Source organism: Myxine glutinosa, chromosome 1 (assembly GCF_964187855.1).
Source record: "Myxine glutinosa chromosome 1, kmMyxGlut1.1, whole genome shotgun sequence".
NCBI lineage: Eukaryota > Metazoa > Chordata > Myxini > Myxiniformes > Myxinidae > Myxine > Myxine glutinosa.
The window spans coordinates 328336507-328363846 of NC_136261.1; the positions used below are offsets into that span (position 1 = coordinate 328336507).

The following is a 27340-nucleotide window of genomic DNA, read 5'->3' on the forward strand; positions in this document are numbered from 1 at the left end:
TCTTTCTGAGAACTCCAGTGGCCCATTTCTAGAATGGAATTTATAAACCTTGTCAATCAGGTTTCTATGGGATCAAGTCGGAAAATATTTCTGTTATCCATGTGAAAAGTTTCTTGATTTGACTAAGTTGCACAATACATAAATAAATGAGAGAAAAAAGATTATTGAAAGAGCATGGTTGAAGGAAGGAGCAAGGAAGCAGTAAAATCTAGCCAATCCAATATATTTATCCAAAGTGATACACATGAACCCACAACCAAAGCTTGTACAAATGTTTATCATTAAAAAGGTATGCAAGCCAGCTCGACTACACTAAACAGTCATAAACGTCCATATTGTTGACTTTACAAGTGGATAGTCCAACCTTTGTCGATGCACAACAGATGCCACATTTCAAAACGACAGGAAACGTGCAGTTCTTCATTGAAAGTTGTGTACGACTTTGGTGTCGTCAAAGCATCCATCTCACACCACATCAATCAGGCTTCGGTGATGAAAATGTTGCTCTTTTATATGTAAAAGTTCTGGAAGATCTCAGTGGCTTCGAGCCACGATTTGAAAGCGGCGAGGCCATGTTCCTGCACCTGCGTTCGGCCTTTATCCGTGATCACTTCTCCACTCTCCTTCACGATCAGCAGCTTGGGAATGGCACTGATGTTGTATCGTTCTTTCAGCTGCCTTGGAAAACGCATACAGGATGGGATGATAAATAGTCATGGTGGGCAAGGGTAAGGGTGGGCGAAGGAAGGCATAATCACAAACGTCCAAGTGAAAAATTACCTATGTTTTGATTTGTGATGTTTAATCAACAACAAAAAACATGGGGGAGGGGGGGGGGGGTAGGGATGAAATACCTTCCGTGAAGGCAGGATTGTATAAATTAGAATGGACCGTATGCCGTGAAGCAGAAGAATCTCGATGTATTAAGTAGGCCGACGGTGCAGGTAAGAGCGTTTGCACGTCACCATAAGGAGGGTGGTTTGTGCTAGTTAAATAGGGCTTATGGTTAATACCAAAATAGTTGGTTTTTCAATTCCAGGATGTACTATGCAATTGCTCTCTAATTTTCAGGTTAATCGGATGAAAATTGATGATTTTTCAGATGAACATTGATGATTTTAAAAGTTTGACCTTGAGTTGACCTTTTGACCTCAAAAACACTTGGTTTCCCAATTTAGTGACTCAATATGCAAATGCTGTTCAGGTTTCAAGTCAATTGGACGTTCGTTCGCTATGAGAGTGGAGGAAGTCAGTAATCCAAGAGTGGAGTTGGCCTTGATCAGTCTTACCCTTGGGAGTGTTGTCAAGGGCAGGATGTGTTCTAAGGAGGCCGGTCCGCCAACGGTGAGCTGGGTTCCAGAGTTATGTCGTCGGCCCGGGATGCCTTACTCCACAGCCCACTATAGAGCGAGTCGATGTGCGGCCCGGTGACCATGACTGCACGGTCCTGGTTCGAGGGAAGTAGGCCCGAATCGGACGCTGGCACAGTGGCACGGGGCCCCTGAACGACAGGCAGCTCCCAAGGCGAGTAAAGCCTCGCTTTTAATCTGCTTGGTGACAGCTTTTGACTTTGCTTTCTTGAAGTGCTAGATGCCCTTCTGGGTTTGCAGTCATGACATCATTGTGATTATATCATCACAGCCTTGGTTTAGGTTCGGAGCATTCAGTATTCCCATTTATATATATCCCGAATGCTTACTAACGGCAATAACTTAACCTCACTGTGATTGGTGAATGTAACCCAATTCCTCCATGTGGCAGATGGCACTTGTGTGTCCCAAATACAATATTATTAGTATTATTATTTTTTTGTATACAAGATCGAGGCTCGTGTAAGAGCTAACATTAATCACAAAAAGACGAACTAACACATAAAACATAGGACAAAGGGAGCGGGAGACAAGATGGGGAGAGAGTGGGAAGTGTGTAATGTGTGAAGTCCCCAGTGTGTAATGCCTCCTGTAATTTTCCCTTTGTTCTTATAAAATTCAGCCAGCCAGTCAATGAGATCCATGTGCCCACAACGCCATCAAGGCTAACAATAAAACCCAGCTCATTTGCCGATCGTGTCAGTGAACCCCGCCTCACAGCCGTCGACATCATCCAAACATTCTGGAGAGATTAGACTCTGCCCCCTGACGACTCGTGATCGGAAGGCCCCGCCTCGACCTTCATCCTTGGGCGGCAAGCAAGGCCATGAGGCCCCGCTCCGAAGTCGGCGATTGGTCGAGAGGACGAGATAAGGTGATGGGACCTGTGGATTGGGAGAGTGACGTCAGTGAGGAGGGAGAGGAAGAGTCCGTCTCTCTGTTCATGACCTGGACTGGCCTTAGCTTCGTGGCGAATGGTCGCATTTTATATCGCTCTCCCTGTGCCTTCGACGGAGGCGGCTCCGCTTTGAGCGGTGTGCGCTAGCGAGGCGAGTGTTAGGAGCCCGGTGGATCATGACGATCAGAGGAGGTAGGATTTTGGCCGCTGCTCCGTGGGTGGTTGGCTGCTACGGGCGCGACTGCGCGCCATCTTGTGCGGTTCCCGCGCGGTTACTTGGGAACCCATTTGAGGACGCCAGGCTGAGTACCGGCTAACACACCACGCAAACACATTTTCTCTCATTTGTCTTCCCTTGTCGTGTCTCTGTGCCCGTGTGGAGGGTCCCTCAGTTAGAATATAGTTTTTACCTCGCCTTTCATTTATGGTACCACATTATTTTCATTAAATCATTATTTTCTGACTTTCAATTTCTTGTCCTGTTTGTTTTTGTGGGTCGAGGGATAACCACATGTCGTCCTTCCGATCAGGTAAGGCTTGGGGCTTTTCCCCGTGCGCGAAAAGATAATCCCGCCAAGTTCGAAATACGCCTCTGAGTTAAAGCTCGTTTCGGCTATCCGTCATGGGGTATCTTAATCCCGAGCGACGCGACAATATGTAAAGGATAAAATAACTTTCCCAAAGGTTGTTGGCAATACAAATTAGACATTGGTGGCAGGCGAGTTAAATTGAAGATGTGTTCAGCATTTACCACTCGAGTTCGAATTTGACCCTGACAGGGTCACAATCTTCTATAATAATAAAAGAGAATGTGTGTGTTGGTGGTTATCTCCATAATTTGGGTTTTTGAAGGTGGAACGGAGTCCTCCCAGGAGTCAAAATATCCACCCCTGCTTTGGTGAAGGATTGCGATTCAATGGGCTAATTTGTGAAGTTGTGTTCTTCGAGTTTTGTTCCAAGGGCTCTTTTTTGGATCGTCGCTGAGCCCCATACAGCCTCCAACTGTAGTATGTTTGTGGTATTGTTCCCAGGGATGGTTTTTAAGACCTCTGTAAAGTTCTTCTTTATCATTCCCGTTGCCCTAATTATCACTGGTACAATTTTTGCACTCTTCAGCTACAAAGGATCTTTTCACTTCATTCTTGAGATCTTTTTCTTGATTTCTCGATCTTTTTCTTGATTTCTGCATTATTTTGGCCCAAATTGCTGGGGACTGAGATCTCAATCAGCAATGCTGTCTTTTCCCTTTTGTTCCAAGTACTATGTCCGGTCGCAGTGCTTTGTTTTCTATGTTCATACTGGATAGGATCATCAGTTCATATGTGAGTATTATGTACTTGTTTTCAATGATGGCTTTTGGTTCATGTTTCCAAGAGTTTTGTGGAACTGGGATATTTAAATTTCTGCAGATGTGCCAGTGGATTCTCTACATACCACCTTGTTGTGCCTTTGGGTGTACTGCTGTTGTGACATGTTTTTTTTTTACATCCCAATAGAAGGTGACTCGTACTTTCTGTTTCTACCTTGCAGAACCTACACTTGTCCGATTGACTCAGTCCTGCCAATCTCTTAAAGCCATTGGTGTAGTGTCCTTGGTATTGGGCATTACTAATGAATGATCGTTTTAAGAGCATTTTCCCCGCTAGAGCGGGGGTTAGCCCTGCGGGCCCCATGACAATCATGGTTCCCTGTTTGAGGCAATGTTTTTGTGGCCGGATGCCCTTCCTGACGCCAACCCTTAGTCGCCTCTTACGATGCGCAGGGATACGGTGTACCTATTCTGAACCGGGGTACACACCAGGATCATTTGATGGTTCTGGAAGACCAATGGAATGGAAGTTCTGGAAGACTGGGCATTACTAATGATTAATTAATTATCCATCCCAGTTGAGCTGGCCTCTTCTTAGCCATTCCATTGATCCTTCCTTGTCTATCCCCAATCTGTCCAACTCTTTTTTTTTTTTTTTTTTTTTACATTTCCCTGTTCTTTTGTCTTTCTCCCCTTTGTCACTATATAAAGTATCTGCTGGTATTTTATGTTGCATTTTTCTTTTGTATTTTTTGCAATCGTTGGGGCTGTATTTGTTGCTGTTTTGTTTTGGTGCATTCCTTTGGTCCAATTGTACCTGTTTTTGGAAGATTTTGCAAAGTGAATCAAAGATACCTTTTCTGGCTTGTTGTGTTCAGGCTTGTACACCAATTGTATTCAGTAGTCTGTTGACTTTTTTTTACATACTCTGCTAATCCTACAGTCATTGCTCTATGCACTTGATTGAGTTCCATCAGGCCGCCACCTCCTTTCCTTGGCAGGTACATTCTCAGGATGCACTGATTTTTGTAGAACATTTTGTGGATAATCAGGAGTTTTCTTGTTTTGATATCTAAACACAGGCTATGTGTGTATGTGTGTTTGTTCTCGTTACAAGACAAACAAGCCCCCAATTGACAAACAAGACAATGTTAAGGTCATAAAGTAAACAAGCGTTACGCCTCGGTCCCCCGTCGGGGAAGTGATGTGAGTCGACAAAGTGGAAGACGCACAAAACATGCTATGATATGATATTTCGCTCACAAGGTTCAGATAATTTCGCTCTTTCACGAGCCTCGATCTTGTATACAAAAAAAAAAAGAAGAAAAGAAAAAAAAAAGACATACATGGAGGCGGCCATCTTGGATTTTGACGTGGCGACCCAATTTTCAATAGCGTTCTTCCTTATGCCTAGATACACCCACACACCAGATTAGAAGTTGGTACTTCGCTTATTTTTCAAGATATTCTGCTCACAAGGTTCAGACATACATGGCGGCGGCCATCTTGGATTTTGACGCGGCGACCCAATTTTCAATAGCGTTCTTCCTTATGCCTAGATACACCCACACGCCAGATTAGAAGTTGGTACTTCGCTTATTTTGCAAGATATTCCGCTCACAAGGTTCAGACGTACATGGCGGTGGCCATCTTGGATTTTGACGTGGCGACCCAATTTTCAATAGCGTTCTTCCTTATGCCTAGATACACCCACACACCAAATTAGAAGTTGGTACTTCGCTTATTTTTCAAGATATTCAGCTCACAAGGTTCAGACATACATGGCATCAGACATACATGGCGGCGGCCATCTTGGATTTTGACGTGGGTTGCACCCACACACCAAATTCGAATGCTGTCCTTCGCTTACGCATGCACGCACGAACGCCCGCACGAACGCACGCACGCCCGCACGTACGGACGGACACACGGACGGAGGGGAAAACCATAGTCCCCCTTTCGCTCCGCTGTGCGACGGGGGACAACAAAGTATTCTGCAACCAATTTGTTGGAGTACATATATATTAAGTTAGATTTGGTGTAATGGTTAGAGCGTATGCTCTGAATCTGAAAGGTCGGTGGTTCAAACTCTGGCTGAGTCGGACCAAAGACTTTAAGAATGGTATGTGCTGTTTCCTTGATTGATGTTCAGAATTAAAAAAGATAGAGCACGAACAAATAACGCCGCCAAGGCAATTTGCAAACCACCCAGTATAAACCTTGCCAAGAAACTACTTCGGCAGCACCAATGCTCTGTAACGAGTATCTTTGTCTTTATTGGAAACAATTATTCCCATGGTCCTTTGGGGTTGGCCGGGGGAAGTTTGGCCCAAGTATTTCACAGACCAGCTGGCCAGGCCTGACATTTCATGAACCAGCATTTTTCACTAATCAGCATTTGGAATTTGGCCATGTTGCCAGCTCGCATAATCTTTGTGAAGGACACCATGAGATCTTTAATGTTCACCAACTAATTCTGGCGGAGGGGACACCCTATTAAACATCCATCGGAGTGTCACAATGATGAATCAGCTGCCCGTGACACACCGGGATGACAGTTTACAGCTGGTCAGAGATTTAAACCCAGGCTGGATAGCTTACAGGTGAGTGTGGCTCTGCAAAGAGTATGGTACACTGAAATCCATTAGGTATAAGGAGCTAAAACTAGTCTCGAGGTAAATGTAAAGCTATACAGTTTAGGTAACCCTCCCCCTACACCCACTTCCCCCCATGTTCCCCTACCAAATGCAAGTCAAACTCCTTTCCCATCCCTACCTTCCCCTGAAGTTCCACTACTAAGCGTAAATCGAGAATATACCATTTTAAAAGTCTTTGGCATGGTATGACTCAACCAGGGTTTGACAACTGACCTTCCAGACTCAGAGCAGACACTCTATAACAATTACGCCACCTATAGTCTGGTAAATTTATATATCCCTCATTGGTTGTGACGTAAAAGTGGCATAAATTTGTTTCACAGTTATTGCTGATAAATGCTGAATGTAAATCTTAATGTGCCCACTCTCATCAAGCCTGGTTATTAGATGGATGGGTGACCTTCCAGGGTGTCCTAAGGCTGAATAATGGCAGGCATGTCAATCGAGCCAGTGGTCTGTTGCATACACACTGCCTAAATAATGGGACATGTCAGAAGAACTTACACGCTTGGAACAAGATTGCCCCGTAGGGCGGGTACTCCGCTCATAAGAATAGGGGCTGTATATAAAAGAAAAACAAGTAAATTGGCAAAGAAGTTGAGTGTGGATACGGCTGTAGGCATTATGGAGCAAATGGCCCCCTCCTGTGTCCAATTAGTATTGTTACGTTTGTGGGGGGGGGGGGGGGGGGGGGGGAGGTAGGGATATCTTAATCCAGGTAGATTGCGTAGATTAGTGTGCTCCGACTGTCGTGAAGAAGAAGAAACCTCGATGTGTAAGGAATTTGCATAGACCGGATGTCGGGTAAACTTGTATCTTCGTCCCCATCAGAGGGGTGGGGCTTGTTAATTAGCGAGGGATTATGGGTAAATTAATCCCCTGTGTGTAGTTGCCTCTGTAATCTATTCCTTTGTTCCGTTTGACACAGCACCCACACAAAGAGCAAGAATCGCGCATTTAATGGCACCAAATATAAAAACTAACCGGAAACCGGGCATCAAGCACTACCGCTGATAACATTGACATGGATGAGAATACAAGTGGAAGGTCCGAGAGGCCACACCCCGCAGAGCACAAGATTGGTTAGGTTCGTCGAGCAGAGATGGACTACTAAGAGGTGGCACGCACTGGTCGGATCAGGCAAGGATGGCGTGGGGATGACGTCAGAGCCTGCATTATAAAAGACTGTGTGGTCCCTGACATGTTCTCCCTCTCTGGGCTGGCATTCATAGTGTTGCGTGATTCCCCTCGGTTAATACCGGAAAATCACGGATAGCAATCGAGCTTACTTGAGGCATTCGGTTCAATGGCGGATTTCTATGCAAGCGCGGGAGGAAGTAAGAAAAGAAGAAGAAGCGGGAATTTATATGACGGTCCGCGCACAGTTTTCAACCTGCGAAAAGTAACTCACAAATGAAAACGGAATTATGTACAAAAAGAAACGATTTATTCTTTGAAACCCGATAACAAAGAACGCGCCGGTAAAAACTAAACCTCGGTGGGGATCCCACTCACAGACTTCAACAAGAGCACAGGGGAAGGAATTAAGCAAATAAATCGTTGTGGGCTGTGGGTGCGTCTTATCTCTGTCTGGCAGTCAGGAATCGTTAGGCCGTTCAGGCTCCGGTGTTGGCGCGAAGCAGGCCTCCCTGCGCCCCTGTTCACCAGGCCTCGATGCATCCCCGTTTGCGCTCCGTCAGGCCTCACTGAGCGCCTCGCTCGCGCCTGGCTCATCATGCTTCAGCGGCGAGCCTCACCCGTACGCTCGCCGTTTGCACGTGAACGCAGGGGAAGAGAATCGTCGGCGCTCCAACGTCCAACAAGCAAGGCAATCTTCGGATCGCAAGGGAAGAGGTCCAAATGGGAGAGAAAGGAAAAGCTTTCTGGAGCAAGGTCCCTGGATTTCCGTTTCCGGTCCCTGGAGCAAGGAAGCGTCTTCGACCTCTGCACAGCAGCAAAAGTTATAGTATTTTTTCCATTCGTGTCTTCGTCAATTTCTACTCGTTTTTTATTGTGCATGTGTTGCAGTGTGTTTTCCAGTTGGTGTTGATTTGCAATTCTTGCAAACTTTTGTATAATTTAATCGTTTTCTGTCCCACCGCGTGCGCGGCCTGGTTTCTCTCGGCTTCCCTACCCCCATAGGTGTTCTGTGAATTTAAGTTCTTTCCTTCGCTGTATTGCTTATTTCTTAGATTTTCTCTTCTCCCCCTAACTTCCCCGAACATCGACCACTTGTCTAACGTTTTAAATCTCTTCAAAGTCTCTTCACGTCTCTTCTCGTCACGTCACGTCACGTCTCTTCAAAGCTGTCCATGCGCGCACGCTTTCGAAGGTAAGTAACTTTGCACAATTGTGTTTTTGTCGAAACCGTATCTTTCTTTCGGTGTGTGTAACTATTGGTGTGTCTTTAATAGTATTCTTGGTGTTGGTTTTTCATACCTGTGTACAGAATCGTCGGTTTGTTCGTGTCGCGTATTCTGAGGCCTAGTGTAGTACTAGTAGGCTACCGTGTCTGACCTTGGCTTGAGGCTTTGTTTGTCTCAGCGGTTCTTCGATTGCGCTCGCAATTACTTTCGGTCTCTATTTTTCACGTTTCACGTTCGGTCTCTGTCTCTGTCTCTGTTTTCATCTCAACTCAAAAAAAAAAAAAAAAAAAAAATTCCCTTCTCTGTTCTTATCCGTTGTTCGTTATTTGTTCGTTCGTTCTTCGACCACGTTGTTCGTGATCACATGTTCACGTCGTTAAAAAATGTTTAAACTGTCCCCTGAAGAACTGTATTCTGTCATATACGATAACACCTTTTTCTTCTTCTTCTATAAAAGGATGCTTTCGACTTGCTCACCAAATCTATTCATTCCAAATTTTTTTTCCATCTCTTACAGTTACAGTGCCTCTTTCATACATTCCCTAAACTCTCCAGAACTCCACCCATCCTTCAGTGTCCTCAGACGTATTTTTGACTCGAAGGTCTCAAGAAACTCATTTTGCAAGAAATGTTCGTTTCCCATTAATCGTACATTTTTTCAAAATCCAATCTCACCCCTCCCCTCCAAATCTTCCCCATCACCCCTTCCCTCCAAAACTTCCCCATCACCCCTTCCCTCAAAAACTTCCCCATCACCCCTCCCCTTCAAAACTTGCACATCACCCCTCCCCTCCAAATCCACCCCCTTGCCCCTCCCCTCCAAATCTTCCCTATCACCCATCTCTTTCAAATATTCCCCCTTGCCCCTCCCCTCCAAATCTTCCCCATCACCCATCCCTTTCAAATCTTCCCCTTGCCCCTCCCCTCCAAATCTTCCCCATCACCCCTTCTCTCCAAAACTTCCCCATCACCCCTCCCCTCCAAAACTTCCCCATCACCCCTCCCCTCTAAATCTACCCCCTTGCCCCTCCCCTCCAAATCATCCCCATCACCAATCTCTTTCAAATCTTCCCCCTTGCCCCTCCCCTCCAAATCTTCCCCATCACCCATCCCTTTCAAATCTCCCCCCTTGCCCCTTCCCTCCTAAACTCCCCCCACACCCCTCCCCTCCAAGACTCTCCCTCACTCCTCCCCTCCTAGACTCCCCTCTCACCCCTCCTCAAAGCGTCCTCCCCGCTTCTTCCCCCTTCCAACTTTCACCTTCATCTCCCTCAACCTTCTGCCTCACTCTTCCGCCTCCTCAAATAACACCTCACTGCGCCTCACCCAATCACCATCAAACCTTTTGTCCGCCCCATTCTTCCCTTTCTCCAAGCTATTCTGAAATCTCTGACACACCTTCAACAGCTCTCCCTACCTCTTCCTCCTCTTGCACATCTTACCCTACCGCTCCCCCCCCCCCCCCTGTTCTGTATCCGATGCTCCCCCTTCCTCTTCTTTACCAGTATGGACCTCAAACATCCGGGGCCTTCGCTCAAACTTGACTGATCTCTCCATACAGGTTGCTTCTGACAAACCAGACGTGATCTGCTGAACAGAAGACATGATGTCTCTGATTCCTTGGTATCTCTCCCAGGTTACTCCCTCCTCCGGTATGATAGACCTGAGCCTCGTCCTGGAGGGGGGGTTGCTATCTTTATAAAAAACTCTCTTCCTCACTCGCCCTGCACTGCCCTCTCTCCACCTCACCCCCAGGAATACCTTTGGCTACGGCTTCCCCTTCGCTCCCACCTTTTGTTCATATGTGTGTTGTACCATCCACCAAACAGTGATGACTCCATCTACATCTCGCTGTCTGATAATATGGACCAACTTCTATCTACCCAACCCAACTCTCTCTTCCTCATATGTGGTGATTTCAATTGTCACCATGCCAGTTGGCTGGGTGTGGGTACCTCTCTCACCAGCCATGGCTCTTCAGCAAAGGACTTCTGTGACTCACTGGGACTGACACAATCTGTCAATTTCACGACCCGGATCTCAGTCAACGGAGCATCTTCTCTTCTGGACTTGGTTATGACTAACTTCCCTGAAAATGTCTGCTGCTCTTCTTCTGCTCCAATCGGCTCATCTGATCATGTGCTTGTTAAAGTGGACATCTCTCTGACCATTCTCAGAGAGCCTCCTCGGCGTCGACGAGTCTGGCATTTCACTCAGGCCAACTGGCACGGTCTTCAAGCAGCCATCAATCATCTGGACTGGTCTCCCATCTCTACCGCCTCTGACATCAAGTCATCCTGGGAATTCTTCCAAAGTAAATTGCTCTCTCTCATGCACAGATTTATCCCATCTCGTCTTCAGTTGTCATACCCTTCCTCCCGTCCATGGTACACGGAATCTTGTGGTGAGGCTATTATTTTTATTTTTTTTGTATACAAGATCGAGGCTCGTGAAAGTGCGAACATTAATCACACAGAAAGACAAACCGACACATAAAACATATAACATCGAGAGCGGTAGACAAGATGGGGAGAGAGGGGGAAGGACACAAACACAACATTTGAGAGCAGGGACCGAGACATGGAGACATCGAGAGATCTGAGAGAGGGTGACGGCTTTGGGGGGGGGGGGGCATGGGAAGGGGGCGGTGGGAGAGGTATAAAACATATGGACACTGCCAGGACTTCCAGGAAAGAAGTTGGAATTTCAAACAAGGTGGATCTGGGGTGAATTAGCGGGGGTAGAAAAGATCAAGGTTTTGGATGGGGGAAGATAGGAGATGGTGGTGAACAGCTGTTTTAAAGACCTGGAGGGAGAACTGGCACCCCGCTCTGCTCACCAAACTCTCACTATTGCCCAGAAACAACTTGCTTTCTTCTCCTGGAAAGCAAATCCAACGGAAGGAAATCTCATTTCCTTTCACAAAGCCCGAAACAAGTGTGTGTCCACCCTCAGGAGAGCCAAGAAGCAATATCTCTCCGTTCTCAGGACAGAACTCTCTTATCTGTCTCCCTCTTCCAAATCCTGCTGGCGTCTGGTCAAATCTGTTTCTGGTGTTTGTTCCCCCTCCATCCCCTCCCTTACCTCAAACGGCTACACAGCTGACTCCGCACGTGAAAAAGCTGAATGCCTCAACTCTGTGTTTGCCTCTAAATCTTGTGTCCTAAACCCATCCCTCTCTGTACCCACCGTACCCAGTCGTACCCAGCTGCTCCTGGACTATGTGTCCTTTCCTCCTGACAAGGTGGAAAAGTTTCTGTCAACTCTCGACTCTGATTCTGCAACTGGACCTGACGGCATCAGCCCACGGGTCCTAAAATCCTGTTCTTCCGCTCTTTCACTCCCTCTCTCTGTTCTCTTCACCCTCTCTTTTGCTCAAGGTCATCTGCCATCTGCTTGGAAATCTGCCAACATCACCGCTTTGCACAAAAAAGGTGCAAAAACAGATCCCAGCAACTACAGACCAATCAGCTGTCTCCCAATTATCAGCAAAGTCATGGAATCCATCATTGCTTCAGATATGAAATCTTTCCTCTTCTCCAATGGCTTGATCTCTGATCATCAATTTGGTTTCAGACCTGGTCACTCTACTCTGGACATGCTGCTTCTGCTTTCTTAACAATGGATGGAGGTCCTCAATGCCAAACAGGAAATTAGAGCTGTCTCCCTTGACATATCACGTGCCTTCGATACGGTCTGGCACCCCGCTCTGCTCACCAAACTCTCCTCTTTTGGTATCCATAGAAATCTCCACGCATGGCTGGCGGACTTCCTCTTTAGTCGTAGTCAACGTGTGGCCCTGAATGGGTTTCTCTCATCTCCTCTTCCTGTTCAGGCTGGAGTTCCCCCAAGGCAGTGTTCTGGGCCCTGTGCTTTTTCTGGTCTTCATCAATGATCTCTCTGACTCTCTTGAAAATCCTCTGTATCTCTTTGCTGATGACTCTACTCTCTGTCGCTCCATTCTTCATCCCTCAGATCAGCAGTCTGCAGCCTCCTCACTCTCTGCAGACCTGGACAAAATCACAGACTGGGCAAACAAGTGGAACATGTCTTTCAATCCTGACAAATCGCACACTCTTACGATGTCTCTCCGAAAAGACCGACTGGACAACCCTCCCATCCACTTTCTGAATAATCCTCTCCAAGAAGTTCTGTCACTCAAGTTTTTGGGTCTCACTATCTGCCATGATCTTTCCTGGGAAAACCACATTTCAAATCTGGCCTCCAAAGCCAGTCGCCGACTGGGCATCCTCCGTCGTGCGAAGTCCTTCCTTGGCATACCTGAGCTCCTCACCACATACAAGGCTTTCATCCGCAGCTCAATGGAATTCTGCTCTCCCCTCTGGGCTGGTGCTCCTGCCTCACACCTAGCTCTCCTGCCTCACACCTCACACCTCTACCACGCTGTTGAAACCAAAGCATTCAGAATCATTGGAATCTCCCGCGATGAAGCTAACTCCAAGGGCCTCTCACTCACTCACCGCAGGCAGGTTGGTGGTCTTTCCGTCTTCTACCGACTCCTCTCTGGCCTTGCTCCCCCAGCTCTCTGGGCTCTGTCCTGCAAATATTCCTACAGGTAGCACAAGATCTGCCTGCAACCCTCTTATGGTTAAACTGCCAAAATCAAGACTCTCTGCTCACCTTCACTCCTTCATTCCTCTTTTCTCCCGCCTCTGGAACAAACTCCCTCACTCTCTTCAATCCCACTCCACCCTCCAGGTCTTTAAAACAGCTGTTCACCACCATCTCTTATCTTCCCCCATCCAAAACCTTGATCTTATCTTCACGCTGTTGAAACCAAAGCATTCAGAATCATTGGAATCTCCCACGATGAAGCTAACTCCAAGGGCCTCTCACTCACTCACCGCAGGCAGGTTGGTGGTCTTTCCGTCTTCTACCGACTCCTCTCTGGCCTTGCCCCCCCAGCTCTCTCTGGGCTCTGTCCCGCAAATATTCCTACAGGTCGCACAAGATCTGCCTGCAACCCTCTTATGGTTAAACTGCCAAAATCAAGACTCTCTGCTCACCTTCACTCCTTCATTCCTCTTTTCTCCCGCCTCTGGAACAAACTCCCTCACTCTCTTCAATCCCACTCCACCCTCCAGGTCTTTAAAACAGCTGTTCACCACTATCTCTTATCTTCCCCCATCCAAAACCTTGATCTTTTCTACCCCCGCTAATTTCACCGCAATTCCACTTTTTTGAAATCTCAACTTCTGTCCTGGAAGTCCTTGTGTTTTATACTTCTCCCACCCCCCCCCTTCCCACGCCTCCTCCCCCCAAGCCCTCTCCCTCCCACACATCTCCCTGCTCTTAAATGTTGTGTGCTCTCAAGTGTTTGTGTGCTTCCCCTTCTCTTGTCTTCCGCTCCGTCTTTTTATATATTTTGTTTGTCTGGTTGATTTGTTTGTGAAGTAAATGTCAGCTCTTTCACGAGCCTCGATTCGGTATACAAAAGAAAAAAGAAAAAAAAAAGAGGTCCGGGCAGGAAGGAATCCAACAACGAGAAGCAGGAAATGTCAGCCAGTGAGTGGTTTTACTGGCCGTCTCGCGACGTCAGCTCTCTTCCCCTCCAACCAGCGCGTCGCCCCTTGACTTCTCGAATGTTCCGATCGCGGCCGTCCCCTCTCATTGGCCGAGCACTTTCTGCCCTTCGTGTCAGGCCATCGGTCGGTGCCCAATCAGTGTGTCGCTCCTTCTACCAATCACGGGGAAGCTTTCTGCCCCTCCCATGAGCAATCACACGTCCTTCCCTACTCTGCCAATCGGTGACCTGCTCTTTACTCGCCCCCTTCCCCCCCCCCCCCCCGCCACTGTTAATCATGAGTCCTTCTGGGCATGGCTATTGCCTGCCTGGTCAGTGTGTTTTCATGCCGGCGTTGTGCGCGCCCACTTCCTGTTTGTCTTTCCGGTCAGTCATTGTGTGGGGGGAGTATTTATTAATGTGTGCACTCATGTATATGATGTGTTGCCATAAGGGACACTGGAATGATCACAGAGGAGACACACCGGGGAATTAGTATAAACCCGAGAACTACTTAACATGCCCCGCCCCCTCATGGCGGGGACACAGATACGCTGCTTACTCCGACAAACCGGGCTAGACAGGTCCCTGACATACTTACATCGAGATGGTTCTTCTTCCTCGTGACATCAGAGCACCTACCTATGCAGATCTACCTAAATCTATGTATATCCCCCTACCCCACTGACATAACAATAGCGAAAATGCTCTCTTTGCTGGTCTGCTCTCGTGCTGTTCCTGTTCATGGTTTGTAGCTTGGATCGTGAATTCGTATTCGTTCTTGGAGTATTGAGGAGAGTCTTGACCAATTCATTGGCTTGCGCTCGCTCCTGGTCTGGCTGTTCGTTCTTGGATTCGGTCGACGATCGTGGCTTTTTGTGGTGAAAGTGCGTGGACGATTGAGGATTCATTTCTCTTGGCAACACTGAGCAGTCCGAGTTCGTAGCGCTCCTACGCAGGTTGGACGATCGGGAGGACAAGCGGACATTGAGAGAACGAGGGCACGCGAGGCCTAGTTCACGCCAACTAGTCTGCGGTTTCCCGCACAGGGACGCGGGCCTGAGACAATTCCTGACAAGATTCGGGAGCATCTCGCAGATAAGTGCCAACCACACCTTTTATTTTTCCTATCATTATTTTATCCTTTCATCTGTATTTGGGTCTGTGTGTGGGGACGTCCCAATTTAGGATTTTAGTTTATCGTGCATTCTTTTGTTACCGGCATTTCTTTTAACTAGGGCATGCCCGTACTATATATATATCTAAAATTATATCCCCCCCCTCTATTTACATGAAATGGTTTGGTCCAAAGCGAACGGCTTGCGAGTACGGTGACAATCCCCCCCCTCTATTTACATGAAATGGTTTGGTCCAAAGCGAACGGCTTGCGAGTACGGTGACAATCCCCCCCTCTATTTACATGAAATGGTTTGGTCCAAAGCGAACGGCTTGCGGAGTTTGGTAAAGAAATCGCCATAGCGTGCACAAACGCGCAGGAAAGCGAAAGAATCGCAAATTAGTTTTAATTAGTTTTAAAACATAGTTTAACGCCAACATAGTTTGCCAACGTGAAATAAATGAATACGCTCTCAAATGTGCCGTCCGAGGCAGAGTCTGTTCGGCACGTTCGGCACACGTGATAGCTCGCTGCTCTCTGATTGGTTGAATCGTTTTTTGGACATAGCTCGGTAACTACTTGTCCGATTAATATGAAACCTTGAAAAGGCACATCCTCGGGTCCCCAGCAATATACCTGGCAAGTTTAAAGTATATCGGACCCGTGGTTGTCGAGAAACAGCGGTCACAGACAAACAAACACACAGAGATTACTGGAATTATAGATAGACTAGGACGTGCCCGTACGTGGCGTACCCGTAACCGTACCGTACCCGGAACCGTACCCGTACCGTACCCGTACCCGTGACGTGCCCGTAATGAATATGTACAAAATATAAATATGTATGTACTACAATCGATCGTACCTTACAACAATCAACACAGATTGCAACGTCAAATAAATGAATACGCTCTCAAATGTGCCGTCCGAGGCAGCGTCTGCTCGCCACGTTCAGCGTCACTATGACTATCCGTAAGTCCGGAAGTGACGTCCTCATTTGACTGTCCGGAAGGTCGCAAATCGCAGTTACGATGAATCGCAAATTAGTTTTAATTAGTTTTAAAACATAGTTTAACGGCAACATAGTTTTCCAACGTGAAATAAATGAATACGCTCTCAAATGTGCCGTCCGAGGCAGAGTCTGTTCGCCACGTTCGGCACACGTGATAGCTCGCTGCTCTCTGATTGGTTGAATCGTTTTTTGGACATAGCTCGGTAACTACTTGTCCGATTAATATGAAACCTTGAAAAGGCACATCCTCGGGTCCCCAGCAATATACCTGGCAAGTTTAAAGTATATCGGACCCGTGGTTGTCGAGAAACAGCGGTCACAGACATACAAACATACAAACATACACACAGAGATTACTGGAATTATAGATAGATAAAACCGGTATTTTTGTACATTTTGAATCGGTGATTGCTTGCATTAATTTATTGCAGGCCTAAAGACGACCGGGTGGACCCGTGCAGGTAAGCGCTCCCGGCTTCCCTCCCCCGCCCCCCCCACTTGCTCCCCGCGCGTATAACGAAGGTCCGCCATTGAATTGAACGCCTCGGAGTGTTAAGCTCGTTTGGTCTCCCGTGTCACCCTGCGGTGTTCACCACACAGGGTAGTCACATGACAATATCCTTGTACTGTATAATTATTTACTTTATACCACCATTGCCATGCAATGATAATTATCATGTGATAATTATCATTTTTCATGTGATACACAATTATCATGTGATAATTATCATGATAATTATCATTATCATTAGGTGTCAACCTAATAATTATAATTATTAAAGGGAACTCGTATTTTCTCAAATCCATGGCTTATTTGGGACTACAGCCATTACGAGGAAGTATAATCTGTGTATGGATAAGGCATTGCATGATGATGTTGTGTCCAGTGAAGTTCATCATCCATGCCTGTTTAATAGGAAAATTCCCCATTTGAACATGATCTGTGTGTGTGTGTGTGTGTGTGTGTGTGTGTGTGTGTGTGTGTGTGTGTGTGTGTGTATTATATATATATATATATATATATATATATATATATATATATATATATATATATATATATATATATATATATATATATATATATATATATATATATATATATATATATATATATATATATATATATATTGTTATAGATCGCGGTTTGGATGTTATAGACCGAGCGGTGGTGTAAAACCGCGACCTAACAAAACTCACCCGATTCACCCAGAACTTTGGCCGTATCGCACCCTAGCTGCTCAATGAGGGAAAAGACAAAAGCGACGCAATGTAAGAGGAAAAGGAATTAAAACGAGAAGACGTACAGACGAGTAATGGGGTTTATTATTTACACACACAAGCAAAAAGGAGCAATCAAGTTTATTTACAACACATAAGACGCAGGTGACACAGTGCAAATACTAGCTTATCTACAGGCTTAACTTATCCCATGACAGAACAAACAAAAGACACTGACTCACGCGGGGAATTGCAGGAATCGCAGGATGTGGATGGCTGGAGGGAGAGGGAAGTCCAAGGGGGGTCATGCAGCACGATCGGCGCGTTTAGCAGCCGCCGTTCCTTTTCGGCCCTGCTCCAAACCGCCGCCCAGGCCCCAAGCGGCTGCCGGGTGTCGCTGCTGCTCCCGCCTCCATTTGCCTTGCCAGGCCTTGTCCCACTCGTCTGGTCCAAACCCTCCACTCTTTCTTGGTCCCTCACTCTGACCACCGACTCCTCACCGCAACCAACTCTGTGCAACCAACTCTGACCAACGGTGCAACCAACCCTGCGCAGCCAACTCTGCGCAACCAACTCTGTGCAACCAACCAACTGTCCAACCACCTCTCCACCAGCCACCTCTTTTACTTCCGTGCGCGCCTTTTTATAGCGCCTCCAGCGATCACGCCCCCGGCGCTTTGGACACGCCCATCGGGGCGCTCACCTCGGCCCTGGCTGGTCGCACGACCCTCGGGCTCCGCCCCGGACGACGACGGGCGGGCGCGCCCCTCCCCTCCTCTGACGAGGTGGAGACACGCCTTTCTTCCCCGACTCGAGCCTCGTGGTCAATGGCGGTTATTGGAGGGGAGGGAAAGGGAGATTTTTGGGGATGGGAAGGAAAGGGGGTCTATTCTCTTTCACTGGTGCAATGGAGTATTTCAATTAATGGAAGACACAGCCTTACGCTAATACACATAATAAAGATATAACTGTCAAAAGAAAGGATATATCGTGTCCTGCATGTATGTTTTATGGACTAACTACGGAAACGCCCTTTGACCTTTATACAACCACAAACGGAGGGAGGAGGGGTGATATTTTACAACAACCTTTTACAACAACATTTTACCACAACAACAAAATAAAAAAAACATTCTCATATCCACAACACTGCACCCTCCTCCCCTTAGGCACGTCCCGGGCCTATTACTTTTACCTTAGTGTGGCAAGTAGGTGTAGTTCCCTCTACTTTTAACCTGACCCTGAGTGCGACAGTTTTAAAACATAAATAAATGTGTCCCGCTGCTCCATTGCACCCTGCCTAACAGACTTACGCCCACAGTTAACCGAATTGCGGAATGGTCTTCAAACTATACACTGACGGTGGGAAGCATTATTTACACTGACGCTATTTTTTATTTACAAAACTAACCCAGGACCTGTAATTGTTCTTTCTTGGGGGGGAGACAGTCTGTTCTGCATCAATGCACCATTAAAGCACCCAAAAACGCACCAATACACACCCAAGCACCAATCGGTGCAGTCCCCATTGTTCAATGAATAAAATAAAACCAACAAACCCAACCCTGCAGGTGTCTCTTGCTCTTCGGCTCCCTCTGCTGGTTATCATTATTTCTTCCAGTTGTTGTCATTTTCTTTGCTTTGCTTACTGGCGGCCTATTTTCAATAAAACTTGCACCCAATGTGTCCTTTTTATTTATTTATGGCCCACCAGGCCGACTATGTGTATGGTTCACCTGTGGGGCATTGGTGCCCTGTGGCCAAGGTCCGCCAGCAAGATTTCGGGCCCTCATGGCCGGTTCCAGCAGAGGGGCCATGCCCCAACCCATGGGGTCCATAAGTGGTGCTCGGCCACTGACATGTGGTCCATAATGTGGTGCATCGATGCAGACAGCTGGTTCTGGGAATTTCGGGCGCACAATGGCCGACCCACGCACGCTCCCCTCGGCGCCCAACGGCGCTCAGGTCCTCATGTGGGAGACAAAAAGGGGGGACAAGACAGATGAGCGAGGGGTAAGGTCTCAAGGGTACACATCAAAAAGGCAATGCAAGGCGAAATGCGTACGGAGGGCGAAGTGAGAAAGCTCGTCCCTACCGTACGTCACCCCCCTGTTACCTAGCCCACCCTTGCCCTTACCCCATATGTACAAAACCTACACATTACCAATTCGTCACTACTGTCACGTCTTCCCCATATTTCCCCTATATCAAATTCGTCACCACAATCCCTCTACTTCAAAAATTTGCCATCATCAATTCATCATCAATCCTCATAAGGAGGCAGAGATGGAACATCAAAGCACAATGTCACACCCACGTCATGATGCGTCTCACATTCCAAACATTTGCACAATAAAAAATAATAAAACATGGCATGGTGTGGAGTTACCTGTCACCTCCGGTGAGTGGGTGCAGATGGTGCGAGGAGATCCTTCATCCTAACTATCCTCTAAATGACTTTAACACACTTTACACTACCCGGGGTCTTTCTCCGGCCAAACCATTGGCCCTCTTACACTATGGGTTCTAAAAACCAATTCCCATTGGCCAAACTGTGGTGCTTTTCAATTTGGGGTCTCACTCCCCCGATTCATCTCCCGGTGCCCTCGCACAATTTCTGGGCCGCGACGTGTAGCTCTCCCAACAGGTCTACCCACCTGCACACCTCCACCACTGTAGTTGCCACCCGAGCTTACCTAGCTCCTCACCCTAACCTATCTAACTGGGGGCAGCCCCTCTCCTGGCTCTGTCACCCCATGGTGCCCTCTGGCACTGGGCTACCCGGGTCCGTCCTCCGGATCCTCGGGCCCCATCCACAACAACTACTACCGGCTCCCAGAGCCCACCTGCGGCCTCGCCTGGCCGACATCCTTACAGTGGTGGAGTGCCCAAACCAACTACACACACTAACAGGCTACACGCCCAGCCATTTCCACAACACTAATGCACCCATCCAAATACCATTCTTTCACCTCGCACCACAGATGCCAATATCCAACTACAATTTACCTGTACCCTCTACCTAACACTTACACTACCCGCCCCGGGTATCCGTGATGGGGGTCCACTCTTCCCCCATTCACACCTTCGCACCATCCACTCCACTCCACAATTTCCACCATTCTCACTCCACGACCATCCATTCCAATACTCCAGATATTCCACACTACCATTTATTCCACACAGCCACATACACCTGTTGTTGCACACCTGTGCCCTCACACCTGGTGCCACCTGCACCCTCCTTTCTTCCTGGACCAGTTGGTCAACACAACACAATCACCACTACTCACTCATACCTTCTCCATTCACCTGTTCAGTTGCACACCTGTGCAATCACACCTGTTCAATCACACCTGTTCAATCCTCACACACACGGCATCATCTCAGCTAACTTCTCCCCTCTGAAACTTGCGCTTCCCAGTCGTCCCTTTAAACTATTGCGCTCCCACGTCATTATCATCCACACTAATCTACCTGCGTCCCCACTACAGGTATCAGTCACTAACTAAACTTAACGTTATCTAATGTCATCTTCTAGGGCCCTATCCATATAACCTAACCCACCCGGGCTAGTTTTCACTGCCATACACCCCATAAACTATAGCTCCTTTGCCCCCACCTGTGAGGGATGGTGGATTTGCCATCCCACCACATCGGGGGTCTCTCACTATCAATTTGGCACACCAAATTCCAACCAATTCAAAAATTTTCCATTTACTGCCAATTCTACCCACTATTATAAATTTCGTATCAAATCACTACCATCATCGTCCGTCTACTTATTACATCCTCTCGGTGCGCCATGACATCATTAAACTCGGCTTTATGAATTCGGGTGGTTTGGTCGCCTGCAGGTTGAATCCGTCCGGCTTTCGGTTCAAGGGAGGTGGTTTGGTTGGACCGAGATTCCACGCACCATCTCGGCGCGGCACCTTGCGGTCCCGGGCCCGATGGCTCAATCTCCCCCGGTCGGAACCCCGTCCCCACGAGGGGGCACCGTTCCGCTTCCTCCCACTCGCCCTCGAACCGGACCGGTCGCCTCGCCCGACAAAGCCCGGACTCGACCGTGCGGGGCGGGGCCAAGCTCGAATCGGCAACGACGCTTCGAAGAGAAACGACGCAGCTTCGATCGACGCCGGGCCTCGCACCCAACCAAGCACCCCTCGCACCGAGTGCTCGCATCGGCTATCCGTCGCTCCAACCACTAAACCGGTTACCATCGATGCTTCACTTGCATGCTTACAAGCATACGCTACCCCTTTCACCCTCACAAAACCTGGCGTTCCAACGCCGTCCGTACATTCCACCAACGCTCTCTCTGTTACACACCACACCTCTTGCGCACACTTCGGTCCACACCTCTCCTCCGTTACGTCCTCCGTAACACTCACCATGGGCGTGCACTCCGCATTGCTCTCACTCCCTGTGTCACACCCCGTACACACCGACGTGCATTCTCGCTCGCACTCGGTTTCACTCCCACACTTTATAACACACCCACTCGCCGACGCACACTTTTTCCTCCCACGCGTGCCATTTCCACTCACACGGGACCCTTCACCAACGCCCGGATGCTTCCTCGATCCCAAGCGCGCGAAAATTCTTTTGTCGCTAAACATCCTCCTGCAAAATCTACCCGCACAATATACAGCACGACTCACCTGGGGGATCCTTTTCTCCACGCGAACCTGCAAACTTCCATTCGGGTTAGCGAGTACAGCATCAGGATGTGCATTTAGACTTTGAGCAATTTCCATTCCTTCCTCCGATTGTTGCTCTTTTAACTTTAAGTCCCCGGTCTCTCCAATTTCAACTATACCCATAATTTCTTTGTTCACCTCGACGACCGTTGGCTTTAATAAAATTCCCTCTACCTCATCGGTCGCCGGCTTTTTCAAACCCCGTGTCGCGATTTCTACCCCCGTCATTGTACCCGTGCTTTCCTCCGCTTCGCTCAACCAGCGCTTTTCGACCCGCTTTACCTCCTCGTGCACCCGTGGGACCTGCTCGCCCAACCTGCGGTCTCTGTCCCTCTGCTCCCTTTCCTCCCTATCGGCCCTCATTCCGTTCGTTATTGCTTCCATTTTATTACTCAATCTCTCCCCGTTTATTCTCAGCATCTCGGCGAATTGCGCCATGAAGGCTTGCATTTGGACCACCGTTGGTAGTACAAAGGGTGCGGCCGCAGCTGCCCCCTCAACCACGTGCGCGAGGCCGCCATTTTGTGCACCTGATACACCCTCAACCACACCTTCTTTACTCTCCTCCACCATTTTTTTTCCTAAGTCCTGGGTCGATTCTACCCCGTCTATCTCTCCCACCGGCATCCCGTCGCCTTGAACAGCCATGGCGCGATTTCAAAATTCGGGTTTTGCTTAAAAAAACAAAGTTCGGCAGCTCGTAATTTTGACCAAAATTTTTTTTTTAGATGTTTTAAAAATTTGGTTCGGGCCCCGAATCTCACTCCCAGACACCAATTGTTATAGATCGCGGTTTGGATGTTATAGACCGAGCGGTGGTGTAAAACCGCGACCTAACAAAACTCACCCGATTCACCCAGAACTTTGGCCGTATCGCACCCTAGCTGCTCAATGAGGGAAAAGACAAAAGCGACGCAATGTAAGAGGAAAAGGAATTAAAACGAGAAGACGTACAGACGAGTAATGGGGTTTATTATTTACACACACAAGCAAAAAGGAGCAATCAAGTTTATTTACAACACATAAGACGCAGGTGACACAGTGCAAATACTAGCTTATCTACAGGCTTAACTTATCCCATGACAGAACAAACAAAAGACACTGACTCACGCGGGGAATTGCAGGAATCGCAGGATGTGGATGGCTGGAGGGAGAGGGAAGTCCAAGGGGGGTCATGCAGCACGATCGGCGCGTTTAGCAGCCGCCGTTCCTTTTCGGCCCTGCTCCAAACCGCCGCCCAGGCCCCAAGCGGCTGCCGGGTGTCGCTGCTGCTCCCGCCTCCATTTGCCTTGCCAGGCCTTGTCCCACTCGTCTGGTCCAAACCCTCCACTCTTTCTTGGTCCCTCACTCTGACCACCGACTCCTCACCGCAACCAACTCTGTGCAACCAACTCTGACCAACGGTGCAACCAACCCTGCGCAGCCAACTCTGCGCAACCAACTCTGTGCAACCAACCAACTGTCCAACCACCTCTCCACCAGCCACCTCTTTTACTTCCGTGCGCGCCTTTTTATAGCGCCTCCAGCGATCACGCCCCCGGCGCTTTGGACACGCCCATCGGGGCGCTCACCTCGGCCCTGGCTGGTCGCACGACCCTCGGGCTCCGCCCCGGACGACGACGGGCGGGCGCGCCCCTCCCCTCCTCTGACGAGGTGGAGACACGCCTTTCTTCCCCGACTCGAGCCTCGTGGTCAATGGCGGTTATTGGAGGGGAGGGAAAGGGAGATTTTTGGGGATGGGAAGGAAAGGGGGTCTATTCTCTTTCACTGGTGCAATGGAGTATTTCAATTAATGGAAGACACAGCCTTACGCTAATACACATAATAAAGATATAACTGTCAAAAGAAAGGATATATCGTGTCCTGCATGTATGTTTTATGGACTAACTACGGAAACGCCCTTTGACCTTTATACAACCACAAACGGAGGGAGGAGGGGTGATATTTTACAACAACCTTTTACAACAACATTTTACCACAACAACAAAATAAAAAAAACATTCTCATATCCACAACAATATATATATTGTTACAGATCGCGGTTTAGATGTTATGATGGGCCGAGCGGATGGTCCAACCGCGACCGTTACAGGATCCCCGACTCACCCGATTCACCCAGAACCTTGGCCGTATCGCACCGCAGCTGTCCAATCTGGGAAAAGACTAAAACGACGCAATGCAAAGAGGAAAAGGAATAAAACGAGAAGACGGACAGAAGAGTAATTGGATTTATTGTACACACACAAGCAAAAAGGAGCAATCAAGTTTATTTACAACACATAAGACGCAGGTGACACAGTGCAAATACTAGCTTATACAGACTTAATTAACCCAGGGACAGAACAAACAAAACAAACTCATGTACACAAGAAGGGTGGAAAGGCAGGAGGTGGATGGCTGGAGGGAGAGGAAGGTCCAAGGGGGTCCTGCAGCACAACCGGCGCGTTTAGCAGCCGCCGTTCAGGCCCCACGCTGCTGTTGTGGCTGCTGTGGACGTCGCGTGCTTTGCCAGGCCTCGTCTGACGCGTCTGGTCCAAACCCTCCACTCTTTCTTGGTCCACTCACTCCTCACCACCGACTCCTCACCGCAACCAACGCAACCAACTGACCACTGACCACCTCACCACCGACTCACTGACTCCACTGACGACCAACTGACGACTCACTCCCTTGCTTCTTGCGTGCGCGCCTTTTATAGCGCCTCCAGCGATCAAGCCGCCGGCCTTCAGGACACGCCCATCGGTGTGCTCACCTCGGCCCTGGTTGGTCACGCGACCCTCTCGCTCCGCCCTTGATGACGACGGGCGGGCACGCCCCTCTTCCCCTCTATGACGAGGTGGAGACACGCCTTTCTTCTCCGACCCTGCCTCGTGGTCAATGGCGGTTATTGGAGGGGAGGTAATTGGCAATCGAGGGTTGGCAATCATGAGAGGGGATGTAAAAGGAAATGGAGATTTTGGGGATGGGAATGAAAGGGGGATCTATTCTTTTTCACTGGTGCAATGGAGTACTTCAATTAATGGGAGACACAGCCTTACCCTAGAACACAGAATAAGAGATAACTATCAAACAGGGGTATTCTATTATTTGGCTGACGTGTATGCTTGTGGACTAATTATGGGATGCCCTTTCACCTTTACACAGCTCCGGAGGCAGGGGGGCGCAGAATAAACAATAATAACAATTCACACAATCAAAAAAATATACAGTTCTCATATCCGCAACAATATATATATATATATATATATATATATATATATATATATATATATATATATATATATATATATATATATATATATATATATATATATATCCCTACTGTTGCATCTAAGTACAATAATGATTAGTTACGGTTTGAGCCACAGGTTTACCTCCTCTTAGATAAAAGGTTTTTCAAAGCTGAAATCACACTAAAAGGTTCTCCATTGCTAATGTAGCCTCCGGGTGACCTGTCACGATAGCGCAAAACACGTGACCTTCAAGGCTATTTCCCGTACTCTCAGCATAATAAAACACTATAAGTAGAAATACACAGCCATACTTGCGGATCGGGTCATCCCAAGGCACCACAAGCCAATCTCCGTGCAGCTCCCATACGTACTCCCACATCTCCTCGGAGCTCCGATCCAATGACACGAAGACCACCTGGATAGGCTCAGGAGGATGTTCCTCGGTGAGCGCAGCATAGAAATCTCTGAGCACGAGAGTGAATTCTCTGGCTCCGGAGTACCAGGCACCTGAGAAGTACAATGCCACCACCTTGTTGCGGAGGTCCTCGGCTTCCACCAGCGAGCCGGTGATGTTCTTCAACATGTGTCCCTGAAACAGCTCTGCCATGGCGGTGTGATTAGTATGCCACTGCTAGAACATGGCCGAACGACTCAAATTGTACTTATGTTGGTGTCTCATGGGCTTTGACCATGCTTAACAACCGACTTCTCATTAATGTAAGCTTAATGTTGCTCTGTCCTCTTGTGTATTATATTACCTTAGCAATTATTGTCCTCTTATTTCAACAACATGGTTCAAATGAGTACATCAAATAACTTCAGAGAAGATGAAAAAAATCCATATTCTCATCACTCAGAGGTTAGACATTATAGGCATTTACGTGCCATTTGAATGCATGTCTCATTGGGTTTCTAATTGGAAGAAAATAACAAGAACATCCTTTCTCTGCAAAGTATTGGGATATAGAGGAAAATAGTTGCCTTTGAGGAGTAAAAATGGCATGAAGAGTTGCAGTTAGGAAGCTTTATTGGTTCACGAGTTATCAAGTGACCACTATATTCGTCATGTGTGTGCGTCTGTCTGTGTGTATGTCTGTCTGTCTGTCCGCAGCATAACTACCCGATGATATAATCCGATCTTAATGAAACTTGGGTGGGAGGTTGATATCATGATCTAGTTGTGTCCTGCCTAGAGTGGGCGTATTGCGCCCATTGTGGGCGGAGCCACACCCGAAAAAAGATGTCTTTTTAGGGGGTAATCGAGTTCAAGCTACATCTTCTCCGAGGGGTTTGGTGGAATCTGACAGGGGTTTCGGTATTTGGGTTAGGCCAATGTCATGTGTCTAGCCCCACGGAGCTCGATTTTTCATTTTCGCCCCAAGGTCAAAGTTACAAGGTCACGAAATTTCGAAAAGTCGATTTTTGATGGTTTTATTACATTGTTTGCTTCCTGATAGGGTGAAATGTCGTACATGATCTTATATTATCACATACATCATGAAATACAAGTTTTCCAACAAATTTCAGAATCCTCGACCTTTGACTTTTGAAGGTCACAAAGGTCAAAGTTTCAAAGTTGTCGGAATCTAACTGAATTTTCGGTATTGTGTAGCTAACTGACCTCATAACTGATTATACATTATTTTATATCTCATTTCAAGGTCAGTAACCTTCGTTTTGACATTTCAAGCTCACAAAGGTCAAATTTTCAAAGTTGTCGGAATAGAACCGACTTTTCGGTATTGTGTAGCTAACTAGTCTCATAACAGATAATACATTCCTATTTATATATTTTCAATGTCGGTTTTGACCTTTGTCATTGAATACCGCTTGCTCGTGAACCATCGTCGTCTCCTGACTTGTTTATTTTAACATGTTCAAACATAAGGGAAGAGCAAAAAGAACACTTGTTAGGTGGACACTTATAAACAAG

At 47.6% G+C, this 27340-nt stretch overlaps 1 protein-coding gene across 1 annotated transcript; it reads right to left on the reverse strand.

Moving 5' to 3' along the window:
- Positions 1 to 207: 207 nt before the first annotated feature.
- On the reverse strand, positions 208 to 26014 carry NXNL2 (nucleoredoxin like 2). Its single transcript, XM_068101961.2, has 2 exons — positions 25719 to 26014; positions 208 to 678 (listed from the first exon to the last, which is right to left on the reverse strand). Exons 1-2 carry the CDS (start codon positions 26012 to 26014, stop codon positions 510 to 512), a joined length of 465 nt encoding a protein of 154 aa, XP_067958062.1. The 3' UTR covers positions 208 to 509.
- Between the last annotated feature and the right edge of the window lie 1326 nt (positions 26015 to 27340).

Excerpts from the sequence above, each read along its gene's own strand:
- NXNL2 (XM_068101961.2), bottom strand. The coding sequence starts at position 26,014 with ATGGCAGAGCTGTTTCAGGGACACATGTTGAAGAACATCACCGGCTCG. Across the intron at positions 679-25,718 it reads TGGGATGACCCGATCCGCAA|GCAGCTGAAAGAACGATACA; the intron begins GTATGGCTGTGT and ends GCGTTTTCCAAG.